The sequence below is a fragment of the Leucopleurus acutus genome, assembly GCF_964270905.1.
Source record: "Leucopleurus acutus genome assembly, chromosome: 1".
In the NCBI taxonomy this organism is placed as follows: Eukaryota; Metazoa; Chordata; class Mammalia; order Artiodactyla; family Delphinidae; genus Leucopleurus; species Leucopleurus acutus.
Window position 1 is genome coordinate 136,245,268 of NC_139142.1, and position 21,747 is coordinate 136,267,014.

A 21,747-nucleotide genomic window follows, 5' to 3' on the forward strand; every position below is an offset into this window, starting at 1 on the left:
TTCAAAATGTATTTCAAATAAAATCATGGAATGTTAGAGCAGAGGATAACCTTGGAGGTGGCCTGTTGTGCCCTCTGATCATTTTTGCAGATAGTTACCAAGGAGCAGTGAGGTGAAATGGCTTTTCCAAAGCCATGTTACTTGTGAGTGGGAGAGTCAGTGCCAGAACTCAGATTTCCTTACTTTACTTGGTATTTATTTCCACATGCTGTAGTACTACTTCTCAGCTTTTAGTATTCATGTGAGATAGAGTACTTCGTGCCCATTTTATATTTTGAATAACTGTGCTATCAAAGGCAGAGCTGACATACCAAGGAGCATGTTGCAAGTACCAGATCTATAGTGGAACTTACCTGCAGGATAAGATGGGGCTGGGTGGAGGTTTGGGGGAAGAGGAAGATCTGGGATGTGGTTTTTGATTGTCATAGGTTACTCAATCAAAATTTGATCTGTGTACCGTCATTTTGAGTTCTGGATGTTACTGACCACCTAGAACATACAGATCTTCAGGTGTCTGCACAAGGAGTGCAGAAGCTGGAGTAAACCAGCAGCCTCCGATCTTGTACACATATGCCATCCTTCTCTTTGCATCCAGAGTTCTCCACACGCTCACATGCACATGGATCTCCCTTCATGGTAAGGCCCAAACTCCTTGGCGTGGTCCTCTGGGCACATATATATATATTTATTTTTGGCTGAGTTGGATCTTTGTTGCTGCACGTGGGCTTTCTCTAGTTGCTGTGAGCGGGGGCTACACTTCGTTGCGATGCGCGGGCTTCTCAATGTGGTGGCTTCTCTTGTTGCAGAGCACGGGGTGTAGGCGTGCAGGCTTCAGTAGTTGTGGCTCGTGGGCTCTAGAGCGCAGGCTCAGTAGTTGTGGCTCATGGCCTTAGTTGATCCGCAGCAGGTGGGATCTTCCCGGACCAGGGCTCGAACCCGTGTCACCTGCGTTGGCAGATGGATTCTTAACCACTGCGCCACCAGGGAAGCCCCTCTGGGCCCATCTTGATTGGCTTGTACCTGCCTGGCACCAGCTTCATCTCTCACTACACCCCCATGAGCATCCTGTCTTCCAGATATATAGAATTAACCGTGAGTTCTCCCAGGTGCCCAGGCCTTCTTCACTGGGCCTCTGTCTTCAGCTCGCCAACTCCCACCTGTCCTTCAAAGCCCAGCTTGGCTTTTCCTCTGTGTTGGTCTTGGTCACATGCCCCTCCTCTGTGTTTCCACAACTTTGTTTTGGCAAAGTATATGGGTTTTGTGCTAATTTTGTCTGTCTCCTCCACGAGATGGTAAACTTCTGGAGGAGACGGACACCTCTGTTTCCTCTCTGTTTCTGTTGCTTCATAGGACCCTGAAATATTTGTTTAATGAGGAAGCTTCAAGGAGGATACACACCGTTATGGTTTTGTGGACAGCACACTAGGTTTTGAATCAAGAAATTTGTGTTTAATTGTAAACCATCCCACTAACTAGGCACGTCACTCTGCCTCTCTGAGCCTCAGTTTCTTTATTTGTAAATTAGGGATAATGATACCTGCCTCAAAGACTTGTAAAGATTAAGTGAGATTGTGTCTCTGATGAGAAAGACAAGAGCTTTCTTTCACTTTACTCATTTGAGACAACAGAAGGTATTATTTTAAGTAGAATGGTACAGTGTTAAAAACACAAACTGGAGCCAGGCTGACCGCGTTTACATCGTAAGCCTTACCAGACTTACTTGGGCAAGTGTCTTCTGTATCTCAGTTTCTTCATCTGTAAAAAGACAAAAATAGGGTTGGGGGGATAAAAGTAGTGCCTACCTCACAGAGTTCTGAGGACTAGTGGAGTTGGTATGTGTAAAGTACTTACAACAATCTGGAGCATAGTAAGTGCTCCGTAAGTGTTGTTATTGCAGCAGAAGGGATAGGGCCTGGGCATCTCTCAATTGTACATTGGCTCAAGGATGACTGGCCTAAAAATAAACTTTGCACAAACGGTTCCACCATCCAGAGCTCAGCGTGCCATGTGCCACGTGCTTGCTCAGGTACGCCCAGGTGGAGCGTGTTATGTTGGGAAGGCCTCATGGAGGGCTCGTGACAATGGTGCTGTATATCAAGTTCTTGGAACTGCAAGCTCAAATCCTGGAGGACTCCTTAGATCTCTTTTCCAGGTTTACCTTATCTCTTCATTGAGAAATAGGCAAAAAACCAACAGTCACATCAGCATCTTTGGCTTGGAACCTTAAAATCTAAAGCCAAATGAAACCTGGAACGTTCCCCTTCATCTGATATCTCTCCTCACTTCAGTTTTCAAATGAGGAAGCATGAACCCCTGATGGGGAAGATGCTAAAGCCACACAGCTGGTTTGTGGCAGAACCAGACACGGAAGCCAGAAGCAATTTGTAGTCACTGAGTCAGCTGGAGCTGAGGGCGTTTTGGACTCAGAGTCAGTAGTTGAGGGCTCCATTCACAGTTCCATCAAATGGCTGGGACTCTGTGGGCAAGTCACTGGGCCTCTCTGGGGCCTTTGTCCTTCGTCTGAATAGTTAGGGACTGGTGCATTGTGAAGTAGACCCAGCTGGTCCTCGTAGGCAGAGGCATTTGGGTTATCTGTTTTTCAGCTTTCTGTGTTTCCCCGTGGCAATCCAGTCCCCAGTTAGGGGAAAATTGTGCAGGAGATCTGAATGTTCCCCCTTTCCTCTTGCTGTTTGAATCCTCTCTCCCAAGTTCCAGCCCAGATTTCCCCTCATCTGTGAAGTTTCTTCTATCTTAACTGAGACCGTGATTTTTACTGCCTTCTGAGTTAGCACCTACCGTTTGCTAATTTATGTCTTTTGTTTGGCTCTTTTATCATACTATAAGTGCTCAGATTTGTTAGTCTTTTAGGTTTGTCTCTATCTTTGTGACAGATTATAATCTTCCTAAAGTCAAGGAGCAAGTCTTATTCTTCTGTAGCCTACAGTTTTGTAATCTTTATCCTCCTGGCACGTTATAGATGCTCATTTATATTTTTGGTTTGCTATTTGTTTGACTGATTTATTGAAAGGAAGGAGAAGAAAAGGATCAAGAAATGATCACCAACAAGATATGTGAACTTATGTGCTCTTTAGAAACTTTAAGTTGAGTAAAATGTTGAGAATAAGACAGGGTCATTTTGAAATAAGTCACTTAAAATACAACTGGAAAATACACATAAAATTAAATGTGCCTGCTTAGAAAAGACCAGGAGATACTGATTGAGTTTTACCTCTTTGTCATTATTATAGCCCCACTTTATTTGCTTTAGCAGAACAAGATGGTCAGTTGTGTTCACGTGATTCTCATGATTCTCTCAATCAGGTTTGCTTTTTCTTTCTCTCCCCCCCCCCCCCGCATTAGTTGTAAATTTGTGTGGCTCCTTGTTTATGTTGATGGGCAAAGGAGGCCATTGCTGCTCAGCAGGGTTTTCAGATGGTTGTTAGAAGTTTGCTGTTTGACACGTTCTGCTATTCATAAGTAGGAAGGATCCTAAATTAGTTTGCTAATACTCTAGAGTTCACATCTCAAGATTGGTTGTCTGGAAGTAAGCAGTGATAACCTAGACTTGGAGGGTTGGGGCAGTGGAGGGTCCCCCCACCCCCACCCCTTTTTAAACCAATACTGGCTAATCCTCAGTAAATGCTGTGGAAGGATGAAGTAAGTGAACCAAAGACCATCCTCCACTGATTGTCAGGTGCTGAAATTTAGGATTTCGTTATGAGGTAAGATTTGTAATGTTCCAGTCATCAGTGACTTGTTTTATTTATTTAACAGACACTAATACTTGCACTTACCATGTGCTAGACACTCTTGTAAACACTTTATAAATATTAACTCATTAGTCCTACAAGGTAGGTACAGTTATGATCTCATTTTTACACAGAAGGAAATGGAGGCACAGAGAAATTCAGTCACTCAGTGACTGAACGGCAGAGCCAAGGTCCAACCCTAGCAGTTTGGCTCCCGTCCACACTCTTAGGCGTTACACTGGCTGCTTGTGTATTCTATACTCGCTCAACAGTTTTCATTTAGCTGTCAATAAATACTTTCTGCCTACAAATATGTAGAAAGGATTTTTTTCAACACTAAAATCTTTTACAAATACTTCCACAGAAAGTTGTTTCATTTGCTAAGACTAGAGTAAGAAGAAAAAAATAATGTCTTTTGGCTCTAATGAGTGAGGGCTGCCTAAGATAGTTCCCTTTGATCAATTTTTTTTTTTTGCGGTACGCGGGCCTCTCACTGTTGCGGCCTCTCCCGTTGCGGAGCACAGGCTCCGTACGCGCAGGCTCAGCGGCCATGGCTCACGGCCCTAGCCGCTCCGCGGCACGTGGGATCTTTCCGGACCGGGGCACGAACCCGTGTCCCCTGCATCAGCAGGCGGACTCTCAACCACTGCACCACCAGGGAAGTTCCCTTTGATCAATTTTATATGCACAGATTTATTTAAAACACCCCCGCCCCCCCACATACACAGTAGAGGCAAGGCTATTATGCAAATTGCCACTGCAGCAAAAGCTTCTAAAGAACTGCCTTCAGAAGGAAGTTGCAGACGCCACCCTGCTAAGTGCCCTGCTTGGGAGGGCTGTGGGCTCCCTGCTGAGAAATACTGCAAGTGGCTTTGTCAGCTGGCTGCCTGGTGCCATTTGTGGCACGGCCCAGGAGGGACGTTGTGGCAGAGCTCCCTGAGAACAATGAGGTTTGCAGACCATTTGGGTTGGAGTGGAGATAATGGAGGGTCACTTTTCCCAGAACTAACAGTTTCTCGGAGGTGTTCTGTACCTCTTTAAATAAGCTGTCTCTGTAGACTATTTTTTAAGTGTTTTCAACTTTATAGATTCATTTAAACATTGATATCAGGTTATATACACTTTTTCTTTTGTAGGCTAGATTAACTTTATTTCGGTGTCATTAAATATGTTTTTTAGTTGTTCAAGAGTAAAGGTTGATAAGAATTGTTTGTGTTAAATGTATCGTAGTATTGTAGATTTACATCATCATCATGGAAACTTGTTTTTTGAACTCTTCCCAGTATGAGTGCAAGGAAAGGTGTTGGTAGTCACATATCCAGAGCTGCATTTGTTGAAGGTCTACAGTGTGTTAGGCTAGTTCATGTTCATGTTTATTACATTATTTAATACTTTTTACATTACCTCTGTAGCATTATTAGACCCATATTGGAGGATAATCAAATTGAGTCTCAGAGAGGTTGAGTAATTTGTTGCTAGTCACACAGCTTGTTTAGTGCAGAGCTGAGATTCAAACCCAGGCCAGTCTTGACTCCCCAAACCTCTTTTTCTACTAACAGTACATTCCTTCTATAGCCTCCCATGGAAGAAACCTATTTTTTTTTAATAAATGCACAACAGTGTAATTGTCTATGCTGTTGAATCGAGAGTAAAAAATTATGTTATTAGTACAGAGTGGAAAGGATTTTTTAAATGGTCCCCACCCCCAGTATAGAGGTTTAAGCTCCAGAATAGAGATTTAAACTCTGGATTTAGATTGCTGGGCTAAGTGTGATTATGAGCTAATGTTTTTATAGTTTGTGCCAACATTTCAAAAATCTTTTCCAGGTTCTCCTGTTTCCTCTAGGATTTGCCGCATGTTAGCAATAAAGAAGATGGCTAATTGTGTTCCTTTATTCTTTCTTTGTTTAGGATGTGATAGGCCAGGTTCTGCCTGAAGCAACAACCACAGCATTTGAATGTAAGTCTGGCTTGTATACTTTCTTGACTGTTTCTTTCTGCAGTAATTTTTCAAAGGGTTTATGGGTTGCGTTACTTTAGAAACTGACAAAAACAGATTATTTATGATCATCATATGGTACATTTAAATATTTATAAATTAATGCAAGTTTAATGATGATACTGAACCGAGGAATATTTTCTTATTTAATCATATCTTGGGTGTGCATATTTCTGTAATATAGCTTTAATTACCAACATGACCTTTATCTGCTCTTGCTCCTCACTGTAATAATAATGTGGGACAAAATGAAACGTGTAAACTACCTGTAGGCCAGTGATTATTGATTAAAAGATTTTAATCCTTTGCTGCTTTAAAACAGCAACAGAGTAGAACATTTAAGTAAACGTTGCATGGAGTAATTCTGTTTTATTGGGGCTTGGCATGGCTGTTAGATGATGGCAGCAACACTTCAGGTCTTGAGTCCTTCCCACCCCCCCAAAACAATTGGCTTGGGGACAGGGGTGGGGGCAGGGTGTACTAGAAAAGTGGTTTTGACATAAGCCAGAGGGAGGTCATGGGCTGAGTAATGTTAAGATGAGAGTTTAGTCAGCACAGGGGCTCTGGTGTTAAGAAGAATAAAGTAAGGATCTATAACTGTGGTCCCATATTTTCTCCAAGATGTGGTCTGCTTTTGCACGTAGAAAAATGTACAGTTTCTCCGCATGATTTTTTCCTTTTTGTTCTTGTTTTTTAAGCAGATGGTTAACTACAGAGAGTACAATTGTCCTCTCTTTTATTTATGTTCTCTTGGGGGACAATTTGGCAATACTTACCAAAATATAAAATGTTCAAAACCTTTGACTCAGCAGATCTACTTTTAGGAAGCTGTCCAACAGAAATACCTACACATGTGTTGAATGCCCTTCAAACAGAGTGTTCCTTGTGGAATTTTTTTTTTTTTTTTAAATTTTGGCTGCACCGCACAGCTTGCGGGATCGCAGTTCCCCGACCAGGGATTGAACCTGGGCCACGGCAGTGAAAGCGCCAAATCCTAAGCACTAGGCCACCAGGGAACCCCCTGGAGTTATTATTTATTTATTTATTTTTGACGGCGTGGGGTCTTAGTTGAGGCACGCAGGATCTTCACTGTGGCATGCGGGATCTTTTGTTGCAGCGTGTGGGCTCTTCATTGTGGCATGAGGGTTTTCTCTAGTTGTGGTGCCTGGGCTTCACAGCACGTGGGTTCTGTAGTTTGCGGCACGCAGGCTCTTTAGTTGAGGAGGGTGGGCTCAGTAGTTGTGGCTTAGTTGCCCTGTGGCATGTGAGATCTTAGTTCACCGACTAGGGATCGAACCCACGTCCCCTGCATTGGAAGGCAGATTCTTTACCACTGGACCACTAAGGAAGTCCCTGGAATTATTATTATTTTTATTTTTGCGGTACGCTGTTGTGGCCTCTCCCATCGCGGAACACGGGCTCCAGACACGCAGGCTCAGTGGCCATGGCTCACGAGCCTAGCCGCTCCGGCATGTGGGATCTTCCCGGACTGGGGCACGAACCCATGTCCCCTGCATCGGCAGGCGGACTCTCAACCACTGCACCACCAGGGAAGCCAGACATGGAATTATTTTTAATAGCAAAAAATTTAGAGGTAAGCTAAATGCCTAGAGTAATGGATTAATAAATTATTTATCCATAGTCTGAAACATTAAGCAGTGGCTAAAAAGAATGAGAATTTTAAGCATTGACATGGAAGTATATTCATGATACACTGTTGAATAAACAAAATATGTATGGTATGATCTCATTTTGTAAAATATTACAGAAAAAATGTTTAAATTTCTAGGTTTAACTTCTTAGAGATCATGTTCCTTCTTTTCCCCCAACAAGGGCAGAAGCGTATACCCATCTGCATCTGGATCAGTTTTAGGTGAAAAGAATAAGAACAAAAATACACAGAGACAAAATAATAATAGTTCTTTGTTTTTTTGCGCTTATTGTGTACTTTCCATTATAGACTTAAAATCCTAGGCTGGCTTTTTTCGTGATTGTTCTGGGGCGACCTTATTTTCTGTACCAAGGATCTTCACTAATAAATGAAATCTATTATAAGAAATAGTTGGAAAGATGTAGTTTATAAGCTAATTGGTTGAAATTTTTGAGCTCTTTCAGTTGTTTATGGTATGATGGAACAACTCCTGAATAAATAAAACTTTAAGATATTTACAGTAATTTATTTAATACTGCAAAGTATACCCAACATTAACTTATACAAAAGAGGTGTTGTATTTAGTGATATGAATTAAGCCACGAGAGAAAGGACAGTGTCAGGTTTACCTGTTTTACATAGAGAAAAAGAGTTGAGTAAGTGGAAAAGAGGGGAAAGGTTAGGTTCTCTTACTGATAATTCAGTTCTAAGAAATGCCGTCTCTTTGGTGAAGTCTCCGATCCCCGCAGGTGTGGTTAATCTCTCTGGGCACTTTACTAGAGAACATAACCTATTGGGCCTCCCTTCCGGTTGGTTGTGTGCCAGATTTTGAATGACTTGGTGACAGAAACCATGTTTTATTTCACTCTTGCTTTCTTCTTAGTACAGTTGGCCCTTTGTATCCTTGGATTCCACACCAGCCCGATCCGTGGATGCGGAACCTGTGGATACAGAGGGCAAACTGTACAATGCCATTTTATATAAGGGACTGGATCATCCACAGATTTTGGTATCCTATGGGTGGGGGGCAGTGGTCCTGGAACCAATACCCTGTGGATACTGAGGGACGAGTGTACACTGTGCCGTGTAGGAATACCCTTGTTGAATAAGATGGAATGTTACATATGTCCGTATTCAAAAGAGAATTGTAAAATGCATGTAACCTAAAGCTTAGTAAGTAATTTGCTTTTTTGGGATTATTTTTGCAGTTGCGCAGGCGTGGGATGTAATTGGTTGGTGGTGGACAATTCAGGCTCCAAATTCAAATTCCCACACTTGACTGGGCCCTACGTCCAAGGGGGCAGAGGGTGTATAGTGGTTATATTCTTTCTGATTTCTATCCCAGGGGATGGTGTTTCCAAGGGGATTTAGGAGTGAGTGAGGGGAGGGAGTCCCATTTGTGCCAAACTTACCTCTTGGACTGATGGTCCTAAACCTTTTTTTTTTTTTTTTTTTTAACCACTTTTAGGTCCTTTCTCCCTTACAGTAAGAGCACAGATGAAAGTACTACCTTTCAATAAATAGTGTCTGATTTATTTTCTTTAGTTAAGAAGGTATAGATGATCTTTAAAAAAAATGCAAGCAGTATCGAAATAAAACAACAAGTAAAAGTCCCCATGTCCCCAATTCCCTAGTTAACAGCTTCTTCTGTATCCTTCCAGAAATTTTCTCATACATAATATATACTGGATTGCAACTAGTTTCCCCTGTCCCCACTTAGTAGTATGTGTTGGGCATCTTTCTAACATCAGTGTGTACAAGTCAACTTCTTTCTTTTAGATAATTACATTATACTTAATTTTATGGGTATGACTTAATTTAACCTGTTGATGGACCAGTTTTAAATTTAAGATGTTACCAGTTTTTCAGTAGTATTAGAAAAAGTGCTGCAGTCAACAGCATTGTCTCTTATGGCTTTCCACATTGTAGAAATGTATTTGTAGGATAAATTCCTAGGATTTGGAACTACTGAAACAAAGAGTACCCATATTTTACGTTTTGATAGGTATTTCCATGTTGTTCTTTAGAAGGTAGAGCCAGTTTGCACTCCCACCAGCAGTTTTTGAGAATGCCCATTTCTCTCTACCCTCGCCAGCTCTTGAGTCCAATAAACTTTTTAGTTGATGTCAATTTGATATGTGAAAAAGATTATTGTAGTATTGTTTTATTTTTATTTTGTATTTCTCCAATTATAAATGAGCTTGAGCATCTTATCATTTATATTTTGGTCATTTGTATTTAATTTCTGTGAACTATTTATCACCTTTGCCCTAATTTTTCTATTAGGTTATTTGTCTTTTTCTGATTGATTTAAGAGCTTTCCAATATTAAGAAAATTCCCCTTTGTCTTAGATGTTATAAATATTTTTGTTTAGTTTAGTGCTCTCCTTTAAGCTTATGTAGGTTGTTTTTTCTCTTTTTTTCCATGGAGAAGTTTAAAGTTTTTACAAGAACCGATTTGTCATATTTTGTGACTTCTGGATTTATGCCATGCTTAGAAAGGTCCACATTCCAGGATGTTGAAAAAACATTAATTCAAATTCTTTTTTCTTCCTACTTTAATGGGGTTAAACACACACACACGTTTATAAATATGTACGCTTGTATGTGTTTTTGTGTGGATTTTTTTTTTTTTATAAAACAGCATGTGTTTTTATTGCAGACAGAAGATTTTTTTTTTTTTTGGGTACCATCTTTCAGTTTATTTTGGTGAAAGGAGGAGTCAGGTGGTGATCCAGCTTTATTTTTCAAGCAGATAGACAGTTGATTCCATACTGGTTATTGAATAATTTGTCTTTTCCCAGATGTGAGAACGCTTCTGAGATGAAGCTAAATTCCATAACCATGAAAAATCTTGAATGTTTGCATGTGTGGGCCCTATGTATGCTGTAGGAGCTTGACATTCATATAGGCCCAAAGATCCCTGCTGATTTTCACAATTTCGTTAACAGATTAATGAGTACACCAACACATGAGGTGATGGAAATCAACTGTGCCCACTAATGAGTGTCCTGTGCATATCTGTTACATGTGTTCCTCTCCCTGGATTTTCTCTAGACAAGTTACTGCTGTAAAATTATTGTTGCGCTGGGGCTTCCCTGGTGGCGCAGTGGTTGAGAGTCCGCCTGCTGGTGCAGGGGACACGGGTTCGTACCCTGGTCTGGGAAGATCCCACACGCCGCGGAGCGGCTGGGCCCGTGAGCCATGGCCGCTGAGCCTGCACGTCCGGAGCCTGTGCTCTGCAACGGGAGAGGCCACAGCAGTGAGAGGCCCGGATACCGCAAAAAAAAAAAAAAAAATTACTGTTGGGCTGGTGTTGCTGGACAGTAAAATCTACTGTTGACGTGAAACATATGTTTTTTTTAATTTTTTTTTATTTTGCGGTACGCGGGCCTCTCACTGTTGTGGCCTCTCCCGCTCCGGATCCGGACGCTTAGGCTCAGCGGCCATGGCTCACGGGTCCAGCCGCTTCGCGGCATGTGGGATCTTCCCAGACCGGGGCACGAACCCATGCCCCCTGCATTGGCAGGCGGACTCTCAACCACTGCGCCACCAGGGAAGCCCGAAAGATATGTTCTAAGTCTATGTAGACAACCACTGACTTATACCTATAAATACCATATGGCCCTACTTTTCCATGATACTCTGACATCCCATATTCTGATCTATAGCCCTCGTAAGTATCTTCATACTGGTCAAACCATGTGTCTGAGTTTTGGTTCAGAAAATTCGACTATAGGATAAATCTTTATTTTATTTGTTTTTCTTTAACCATGACCATTTTATACTCAGTTTTCATTGAATAGATTCCTTTTCCGTTGTTTTATGAATTTCTGGAAAAATTCTGGGAAAAATGAAGTTTTATTTTCTTACAGTATAGCATATGTAAAAGATAACTGGTAGCTTATAAGAAAAACTGGGTAGGTTAATGAAAAATTGTAATTCGCAATAGATGTACACTGAGTCTAAAAATTAACATGTAAGAGTTAATTGTGTATCCTTAGAATTTGAGACGATTTGAAGAGAGCTTTAATTTATTGAAATTTTGTTTTGAAATATCATCGATGCAAAAAATCCTAATCTTTTTTTAGTCTTATGAGAGTAGTTATTAGTAGTAGTAGTAGGTATTTGTAGTCTTATTAGTTATTGTTAGTAGTAGTAGGTGTTAGTAGTCTGGCTGTTTTACATGAGAATTAAGAAGTTTAAGTCCTTTACCCAAGCACCAGGCTAGTTCCTTGAGGGCAGTAGATAATGCTGCTCAATTTTGAGTTGCTAGAAACCCAGCATAGTACCTGGCACATAGTAGACTCTCAATTTGTGTTTCTGGAATGCATGGATGGTTGAAGGAATGAAGTAATAAGGACAAGCAAATATATCCAGCATGTGATGACTGCTCAAAACCTCAATTTGATTTAGGTCACCATTGTCTCTTACCTAGACTAGGACAGTGGTCCTCTAACTCGTCTCCTTGTTTCTGCTTTGCCTCCATATAGCCTCTTCTCCACACAGCAGCCAAAGAGATCCTTTTAGAAGTTAAGTGAGATCACTACAGTCAAGACCCTCCAGTGGTTTCCTTGTCACTCAGGAGTGATAGCCAAGTCCTTAACATGCCCTACAAGGCCCTGCCCTTCCTCATCTTCCCCCAACTCTGCCCCACCATTACTTCTCTGAACTCGTCTCTCTCCCCCATCTTATTCTCAATCTGTTGCAGCTACTCTGGCTTTCTTTCAGTCTCTCAAGCATGCCAGGTATTCTTTTGCCACAGGGCCTTAGCATGAGCTGTTCCCTCTGCCTGGAACATTCTTTCCCCAGATGTCTGTATGATTCACTCCCTCATACCCTTCAGTCTCTCAAGTAGAGTGTAAACTCCATGAGGGCAGGGGTTTTCCTTTTTCCACTGTTATTACCCCAGTGTCCAGAACATTGCCTGCTACATAGTGGGCACTTGAATATTTTTTGGAAAGAAAAGGGAAGCAAAGAAGTAAAGAAGGAGTCAGGAGGTGGGAGGCATGGAGCTAAATTAAAATTCATGGATATGAAGATTTAGCCTTAGAAACTATGGCCTCTGGTCCTGACCAGATCTTAGATTCCACACCTGAGAAGGGTTCTAAACTTGACAGCTTTTCTGGTAATTTCCTATTGATGCCTTTTTAACCTCTACAGTTATGTTTTCATTTCTTTCCTCTTGCCTTAGAAAAATGCCTTTGCTGTAGTTCTAATTGACTCTTCTTACCTGGCACTGAAGTAATATGACAAATGACATATAAAGTACAGTATTGCCTTAACTTTCTGTTGCCCTTGGTAGAAGCTAAATTGTTTTTCTAGAAAGCCCACTTGAGCCCTGCCGCTGCACTGGGTGCCGTTTGGCTGAGCGCTCCCCAGAGTCTGATGTTTTTGTGCTGTTTACTCAGTAGGCACTCTGCTTGCCATTCTGACCGCCCCTTACCTGAGGCTGTGTCTCCGCTCTTGGACCTTTATGTTCCTCCTCTTGGTTTCTCTTCTGGATTGCACGTTGCTTGAAATAAAATCGCTAACAACATATGGCCTGTTATGATTGTCTTTTCCCAAACTCTGCCATTTTGTATATTTGTGATACACTGCAGATTTTGTGAAGATTGCTTCATAATATTTGTTTACCATCTGCTGCACTCTATTTGGTATCTTGCTAGGATTTTTGCCTCCATTTTAAGTGACATTAACAAAATCCAGCCAGTACATAGACTTTCTGGTTCTACTTTTGCTTCCCTAATGTGCTGGAAAATCATATTACTATGCTCCAGGCAACTGGAGAAGCCTGGAATTCTCATTGTGAACCAGTGTATCAGAGTGCCCCCCCTCCTCTGCCTTCTTGGTCATATCTAGTAATGCTTTTTTGGTCAGAGGGCAAAGAATCTCCATGTGTAAGACAAAAAGAGTTCAAATTGTTTTTTTCTGCTTCGCTCTACTTCGTGCCATGGCTTTCTAGTGTTCTTCAACATATTTATACTTTTGAAACTCTTTGTGCCATTTTAGTAAGTTTTTTATGATTTATGTTTCCAGTTAGTGTACTTTTTATAGCTAATCCGGTTTGATAGGCCCAACAAGAGTCTTTGCTAGATGGGCTGGCTATGTATATACAACTTTTTATTCAGAAAAGTATTTTAAATTATTGTCATACTAAATTGCTTGGTATGTATTTCTACTTTCTTACTGTTCACTAACTTCTCATTCCTCTCAATTCACTGTCTATTAAATTTTTTTTCCAGGTTTACTGAGATATAATTGACACATAACGTTGTATAAATTTAGGGTGTATAGTGCATTGATTTGATCATTACATATTGCAAAATGATTACCACCATAGTGTTAGCTAACATATGCATCCTGATGCATAATTACCATTTCTTTTCTGTGGTGAGAACATTCAGGATCTATTAGCAACGTTCAAGTATGTAATACAGTATTATTAGCTATAATCACCATGCTGTACATTAGATCCCCAGACTTTGTTAATCTTGTAACTGGAAGTTTATACCCTTTGACAAATATCTCCCCATTTCCCCACCCTCCAGCCCCTGGTAACCCTGAGTTTGGGTTTTTTAGATTCCACATATAAGTGCTGTCATACAGTATTTGTCTTTCTCTTTTTTTCACTTAGCATAATGCCCTCAAGGTTCATCCATGTTGTCACAAATGGAAGGATTCCATCTTTTTCATGGCTGAATAATATTCCTTGGGGTGTGTGTGTGTGTGTGTGTGTGTGCGCGCATGTGCGCGCCTGGATGGGTGTGTGTGCACATCTTCTTTATCCATTCATCATTGATGGACACTTGAGTTGTTTACATATCTTGGCTCTTGTGAATAATGATGCAATGAATATTGGAGTGTAGATATCTCTGTTAGATTCTGATTTCAATTCCTTTGGATGTAGACTTAGAAGTACGATTGCTGGATCATATGGTAGTTGTAGTTTTAATTTTTTGAGGAATCACATACTGTTTTCCATGGTGGTTGTAGCAATTTACATTCCCACCTACTGCACACAGGGTTTTCATTTCTCCACATCCTCACCAACACTTGTTCTCTCTTGTCTTCTTGATGATAGCTATGTAACAGGTGTGAGGTGATACCTCATTGTGGTTTTCATTTGCATTTTCCTGATGATTAGAGATGTGGAGCACCTTTTCTTGTACCTGTTGGCCATTTGTATGTCTTCCTTGGAATTCCTAGTAGTTAGAGAGAAGTGTATTCTCATTTTAAATGTCAAGGCCAATGGTTTGCTCTTGGGTTGCCATGAGGGCATCTGATAGCTTGGATTTTGCCTCTGGGCCAGAATCATTAGTCTTCTATTATGTGTAATTACTTTTCCAACTCAGTCTCCTTTCTGACAAGGACGAGGAGTCTTCATTAAAACTACTAATTACAGATATTAAAGAATGAAGCAGACAGTCCTCCAAAGAGCAATCTGTAAAGGAGAGCAGTACCTACATAAAATGGAGGCTCTTATTAATCCATAAAACTATTAATCACTGTGTCATATAAACCTGATTTTATCCTCAGGCTTTATTAGAATGCCTCTTTCACTTACCTTGTCTCCTTATGGGACAGCTCCAGCACTTTAGGTTTGCATCAAAAGCTATTCTGGTCTTTTGTCCTCAGTTTTCTGTCCACTTAAAGCAAAGTGCCCTTTAGTGTTTCAGAGCTGCTTTCTATGGAATTGCTATGTGAGGGATTAGTCTGCTAACTGACTTCCCTCACAGTTACCAGATTATTTCCGGTAACTGAAATAATCCCTCAGAGATTTCATAGAATTTTAGAATTTGAGAATCTTTAGTTTTAAGTAGCCTTAAAGGTTCAAGCCCTGACTTTGAGAGCTTAGAGAATTCTTTTTGTTGTTGTTGTTCTTGTTACTGATTTAGAGAGATGTGATTTAAATGATTTTTCTGGAATCTGTGCCTTCTCTTTACAAATTATAAAAAGGTTTTTCACCTGTTTTATTGAACTCCAAGCACTTCCTCATTCCATGTGAACAATACCTTATTGAGATCTTGTGTATGTTGAAATTCGAATATAATCTGTCCCTTTGTAGCCACCATCTCTGTAGCTAGCTCTAGTGTAGAAATGAGATTTACAAAAAGCTACTTTGTTCAGACTGGAAATTTTATCAAGTTCAGGACTTCATAGAACAAATCATTTTAGTACACATCCAAATTGAGAATTTGACTTGGTTTTAAAACAAAAAATGTAAAGTGCTTTCATGTGTGGTCATATGTAACATTATATTTCTTTATGCAATGTCTGTTTTTTCCCCTTTGTTTCCTGCGTTTGTATGACAGCTTTTTGACTTAACCTTGAAAATACTAGTTTCTGGAACCTCTATAGAAACTCCCTCTGTTTCCAAAATTAGAATGGCATTTCTCTCCCAGTTTGGCTCTATAGAGTCTGTAGCTTTAAAAAAAAAAAAAAAAAAGGGAAGGAAAATGCTAGATTTCTCTGTAGTCCTTTATATATGTAACCTCCCTAGGAATGTGCCTTCTTTGTTACTGATAATGACCATTGTGTGCCTTTTATACTGAAAATAGGCAGCTCTTGGTAGATAATACCAGTGGTGACTGTGACAGCTCCTAGCTATGTAGATATTCAGACAGTGTGTCTTGATGATACTGATTTACATCGAGTTGGGAAACTCTGCAGGAGTGAACCTGTATCTAGGATCCAGGAACAATTACTTTGGAGAGAAAACCCCAGTGAGAGCTGTTGGCTTGGTCACTGAGCAGGGCAGGCTCAAGTGCTGCTTTCTCTCATGATGTCAGATTGCTATTGGCTATGGGAGAGAAAAAGAAGGTAGCATTTTGCTCTGAAATAGGCTAATTAGGGAGAATACAAGCTCCCTTCTAGGGTTCCCATGGTGTGGTCACCAAATGGGGATATCTTAAGAACTGCGGCTGGACAGGAGGGAGGGCCTGCTGAGGTGTGGTGGGCTAAGATGCAGGTGCTGAACTGAACTCCCCCAGTATTCTCAGTAAGAGTCCCCAGAGCGTGTCATGCTAGCTTATTCTCTTTATGGTGAGAGATTTGTCTTATTCCCCAGGCCTGGGATCAGGTTCTCTGCATCTGACCAAATCAGCAATTAGATGCCCAAGAGTGACCAAAAAAATAATAACTCAGTTTAACAAGTGCACCAGAGCTGAGGCATCCAAATGAGAGAGAGCCTGTGCCTTCCAAGTTGTCCCTCTGGGAGGCTGTGTACGTCTTCCAGCAATGCTGCCATTGCTCAAAAGGTTCTTAGCATTTTTCTTTCAACCGTACATTTAAAGTCTACCACATATGCTGTTATCCTGTTGACAGATCTTAATCTTTAGAAGGATGAAGTAGCTAAGTAAATATTTAGAAATAGCCAAAAGTCATTCTGGGTCCTGCCTGGCAGATGGTATAGATGAGCGGGTAATCAGATGGCCAGTTCCATTTTGGGCTGAAAATCAGATCTGATATTTTCACTTGGTTTATCTTCAGGTTATTAAAACAGTTTTGAAGACATATTTCAAAACTATTTTAAATAAGAGAAGGATCAATGAAGTAAGTACATTGTTTCTAGATGTGGCTGCTTCGGTGATCCACTTACTGAAATATATCCATTCTGGTTAAGTGTTTTGTGAAGTCTTATTATCCTCCAGTTTTTTTAAGAAATTAATTTAATTAATTAATTTATTTTTGGTTGAGTTGGGTCTTCGTTGCTGCCCACAGGCTTTCTCTAGTTGCAGTGAGCGGGGGCTACTCTTCGTTGCGGTGCGTGGGCTTCTCCTTGCGGTGGCTTCTCTTGCTGCGGAGCACGAGCTCTAGGCGTGTGGGCTTCAGTAGTTGTGGCTCACAGGCTCTACAGCGCAGGCTCAGTAGTTGTGGCACATGGGCTTAGTTGCTTTGCGGCATGTGGGATCTTCCTGGACCAGGGATTGACCCCGTGACCCCTGCATTGGCAGGCGGATTCTTAACCACTGCGCCACCAGGGAAGTCTGTATCCTCTAGTTTTAAGACCATTAAATTATTCAACAATAGCACGAATCACCATTTGAAGCTTACTGTGGTCAGAGAGTACCCAGTACAATTGAAACAGTTCAGAAATAGAGAGCTACAAGATCAAGTGGGTTATGAGGAGAACTGTATTAGAGTTGCTTTGCAAGTTAACCTTATACTAGGCTCTCAGTTCTGTAAAAAGGGAATGGTAGTAATCAAGTCATGTTGTCCACATCATAGAATCATTGTGAGGCTTTTAAGGGGGTATGGAGCATAAATCACAGTGCCTTGTGTACGGTAGTGTTCAGTAAATGTTAGCCATTTTTATTATACTATTATGACATGACAGGTTGCCTGGGAGAGAGGAAGAATGGAGAAATAGAGGGATGGGGTGCCGTGTGGGAAAGGAAAAAGTACTAATAGTTAAATAAAACTGGCCTTTCTTTGGATTTTAAATTTCTCCAAACCAAACCTGTTCAGTCATACTCCAGTTATATTGACTTTATTTTTTAAATTTCTATTTATTTATTTATTTGGCCACACGTGCAGCATGGGGGATTTTACTTTCCCTACCAGGGATTGAACCTGTGCCCCCTGCAGTGGAAGCATGGAGTCTTAACCACTGGACCGCCAGGGAAGTCCCTATATTTACTTTAACTTAGATACATGTCTTGAATGACATGAGCAATATTTTAATTTTCAACTGTTCCTAAAATTTTTAGTTCTTTATTGAGATTCTGGTTGTATTCTAAACTAAAAAACAAAACCACGAACCAAAAACCTTAACATCCACAAGATATGGTGTTGAGGATTTGGATATCAAGTGTACAAACCAGTTGTATTATGTTCCCAGATAACATAGTTTTGTACATTAAAAAATGCAAATCTTATCACTTGTATTATATTGCTTTTTAAACAGATGAAGATGAAGATGGTGATAGAATTACAGTGAGAAGTGATGAAGAAATGAAGGCTATGCTGTCGTATGTAAGTATATTACAAATGAAGACTATTTTTTAAATGTTAATGTAATTGAGGATGCTGTTTCTTGGGATAGTGAAGATATAAAAGTAAATCACAGTTGCTATAACATTTTTCTGTATAATATATAAGATTTTTAAAGATTTCCTTACGTGAAAGTTAAGGGCATTCTTTTCAAAAGACACTTACTGATCATATCATGAACATTAAGAATAATGCATCTTAATGACTTTTGCATTAGGTATGGTGCAGACTAAATGGACTATCAATTTCCTGTATTTTTTATGCAGTACTTAAAGTAACGGCTCATTAAAAACGAACCCCTGGGCTCTAAAAAATTTTTCAAAATCTACTTTCAACTGGAGATCTCTTTCACCCTTACAAACAGACCATAGTTATAATGTAGCTGCAGGCTTAATATGGATACATGATTTAAGATGTACTCTCAGTTATTTTATGCAGTAACCACCCCACCCCAAAATGAACTGCAGGGTTACTTACTGAATCTAAATGATTTGAATATATCCCAAAATGACTTTTCTTTTGTGTTTCAAATTTCAGTGAAAATTTGCATTAACATTTGTCTCAGGACTGAAGTAGATAAACAGGAAAAAAGGAAGGATACATTTCTAAAACTTTAATACTAAGCTTGAATAATTCAGTGACAATGAAGAGACATAGCTTCCCTGAGCCCTGATTTGTTCTTTTCTCTTATTTTTATTTTATTTTTTCTGAGTTTGCAGTCTGTGTACGAAACCTTCTCTAGTGGTCTGGCGAAAAGAGCATTGGACTGGAAGCAAGGAGACCACTGCTCTCCTCTGGCTTCCTGGCCTTAGGCAAAACACTTAACCTTTCTGTGCTGTAGTTGCCTCATCTGTCACTTGTGGATAATAATACTTGTCCTTTCTACTGCACAGGGTCATTGTAATGACCAAATGGGATAATAGATGTGAAAGCCCTTTGAAAAGTTAAAAGTTCTATACAAATGCAAAGTGGTATTATGGTGGAAATGATGGAATCAGGGCCCTTGCTTTTCAGTGAGACTCTGATCTCAGCCAGTGGTTAGGTTGTAGGTTTTTGATAGACCTCAACTTTAACCAGGATATTTTTTCGTCGTGATGAAAACTGTGAAATATCTGTATGGGTTTCCGCCAATAGTTTTAATTTAGGGTAGGAGGAAAGAGAACAAGAAGGATGGCATGATTAACAGAGCATTGCATTCAGACGAGCACAGAGTAGGAAAAGTCAATTTCCCATTTACTTCTCATTAACTTATTTGAGAGTCTTTGTGCCCTGAGAATTTAGAGCAGGGCTCATCAGTACCTTGAAAGGCAGAGTAGGATTGTCTGCTGAAAGGTCTAGCACAGTAATAATAGATTGGCTAACTCTCCTGAGAATGTGACATGCTTATTTTTATTTTTATTTAATTTATTTATTGTTTTGCGGTACGCGGGCCTCTCACTGTTGTGGCCTCTCCCGTTGCAGAGCACAGGCTCCTGACGCGCAGGCTCAGCGGCCATGGCTCATGGGCCCAGCCGCTCCGTGGCATGTGGGATCTTCCCAGACCGGGGCACGAACCCGTGTCCCCTGCATCGGCAGGCGGACTCTCAACCACTGCGCCACCAGGGAAGCCCTGGCCTTTATTTTTTAGGTTCAGTTTGGCTCTGAAAAATTTTGATTTCAGGATTTGGGTGGTGGGATAGGGAAGATACTGACAGATGACCACGTATTTACTGTTAAAAAAAAAAAAAAGCTATGTTTTTCATGTGGAATTCAATAAATTTGTAGTCACCTTAGTATTTCTTTAAAAACTATATGGGGAAAGCAAAACTAGGCATACTTTTACCATAAATCCTTTACACATTCTTTTAAAAAAACTACAGTGTCTGAGTTGACACTTGCAGAATTACTTTTTTTTTTCCCCTTGGATTTAAGCATTTTATGGCTTTGGGCCAACAGAAGCATAAGTTTTTATCAGTAATTTAAATAGATTTTTGTATTAGACCTGAAAATGTTGCCTTTTTAATTGAAAACTTATCAATTATTTAAATTGCTAGCAGCCTTAAGCTGTTAATTTTATGTGTGCCATAATAATGGCATACAGTGGATTTTGATACATGTGACACATGGACTGTCTCATTGTGGTAAGGATTTGTCACGACAATAGGTTGTTGTGTGCTGTTAAATAATAACCAACATAGTAAAGCAAAGTCTGTTGTCACACATTAGTACCATTTTATGTAAGTTATTTACAAGTTGTATTCTTTTCTTCATTAGATATATTTTTAAGAGATAATGAGAGGAAAACAAAGCTATAATAAATTGTCTTTTAAGAAAATGTAAAGTAATTTGGTCTTCAGGTAGATATTTAATGTATTGAGAGAATTCAGCAGCCAAGTGTTATTACAGCACCATTGTGATCGCTCTCTGCGTTTTGTTACGAGTTTGTGTTAATCAACAATCTGTTTTTATAGCGTAGTTTCTTGTAAGTTACGGTGTTAGAATATTCTACTTCTGGGATCATGGCTTGTCCTCTGATGCTATTGTATCTTTTTAATTTCTCCATAAAGTATTTTTTTAATTAGAATTTGAAATGCTTTACTAGGAAAAAAATACAGCCAAGCTACATATCCTGAAAACTAAATACCTGATCATTGCTAATTATTTAAAGGATTCTGTTAAATATTCCCTTAAAGTAGTTTAAATTTTTTTGTTGTTCTTGTCTTCTCCTCTCATTTTCCAGAAAGACTGAATAGTATACTGCTTTTCTCCTTCCATCTTTTTGTAATTGTTGTCTGGTAGTGCTGGCCTCATTTCCTTATAGCATCAAGCACAGCAGTGCTGGGCCTTATTTATTGATTCATCATAAGCTTTATTTATCACTGAGACCCAGTTATAGGAGGAGGTTATTTTTATGTTAACCTCTGCTTTTAGGTGACCTTTCATCAAGAAACTCAGCAATACATCTTGCTTTTGTAAATGGACTCCTATTTGTTTTTGCTAAATCCTGTGGCTAGTAAAAGATTTATTACACCTAGTTCTCTCAATACTGAGAGGCTTATATGAGTAGAGCACAGTATTAATAAGTTTCTTCATTTTGCCGGTTCTCTCTCTTTATACGGTTTCTCCACATTGCCGGAAGAGTATGGGATGAGTTTAACTGTAATGCCTCCCATATGGCAGGGACCTTGTGTTTTATTGGCGTGTAAGTGTTCCCTTTGGTATACTTGATGGTAGTGTACCTTGTTAGATGTTGGGTACCATGAGGGAAAATACTTTTTGACCTCTGTAGCACCTTGTAAATTGGGATATGATTGGCTTTATCCTAGCATGCATAACTTGGAGACCGCCTCAAAAATCATAGTTGCTCAAGGAGA

General features: G+C 40.0%; 1 protein-coding gene across 2 annotated transcripts in view; it reads left to right on the forward strand.

Annotated features, from left to right (window-relative positions):
* The window catches only part of MAP2K5 (mitogen-activated protein kinase kinase 5), a 267,148-nt gene that overhangs the window by 1,334 nt on the left and 244,067 nt on the right, over positions 1–21,747 (forward strand). For both annotated transcript variants that reach the window (XM_082838889.1, XM_082838890.1), the window contains exons 2-3: positions 5,661–5,709; positions 18,309–18,376. In XM_082838889.1, coding sequence (XP_082695015.1) covers positions 5,661–5,709; positions 18,309–18,376 — 117 coding nt within the window. The remainder of the gene's footprint in view (positions 1–5,660; positions 5,710–18,308; positions 18,377–21,747) is intronic.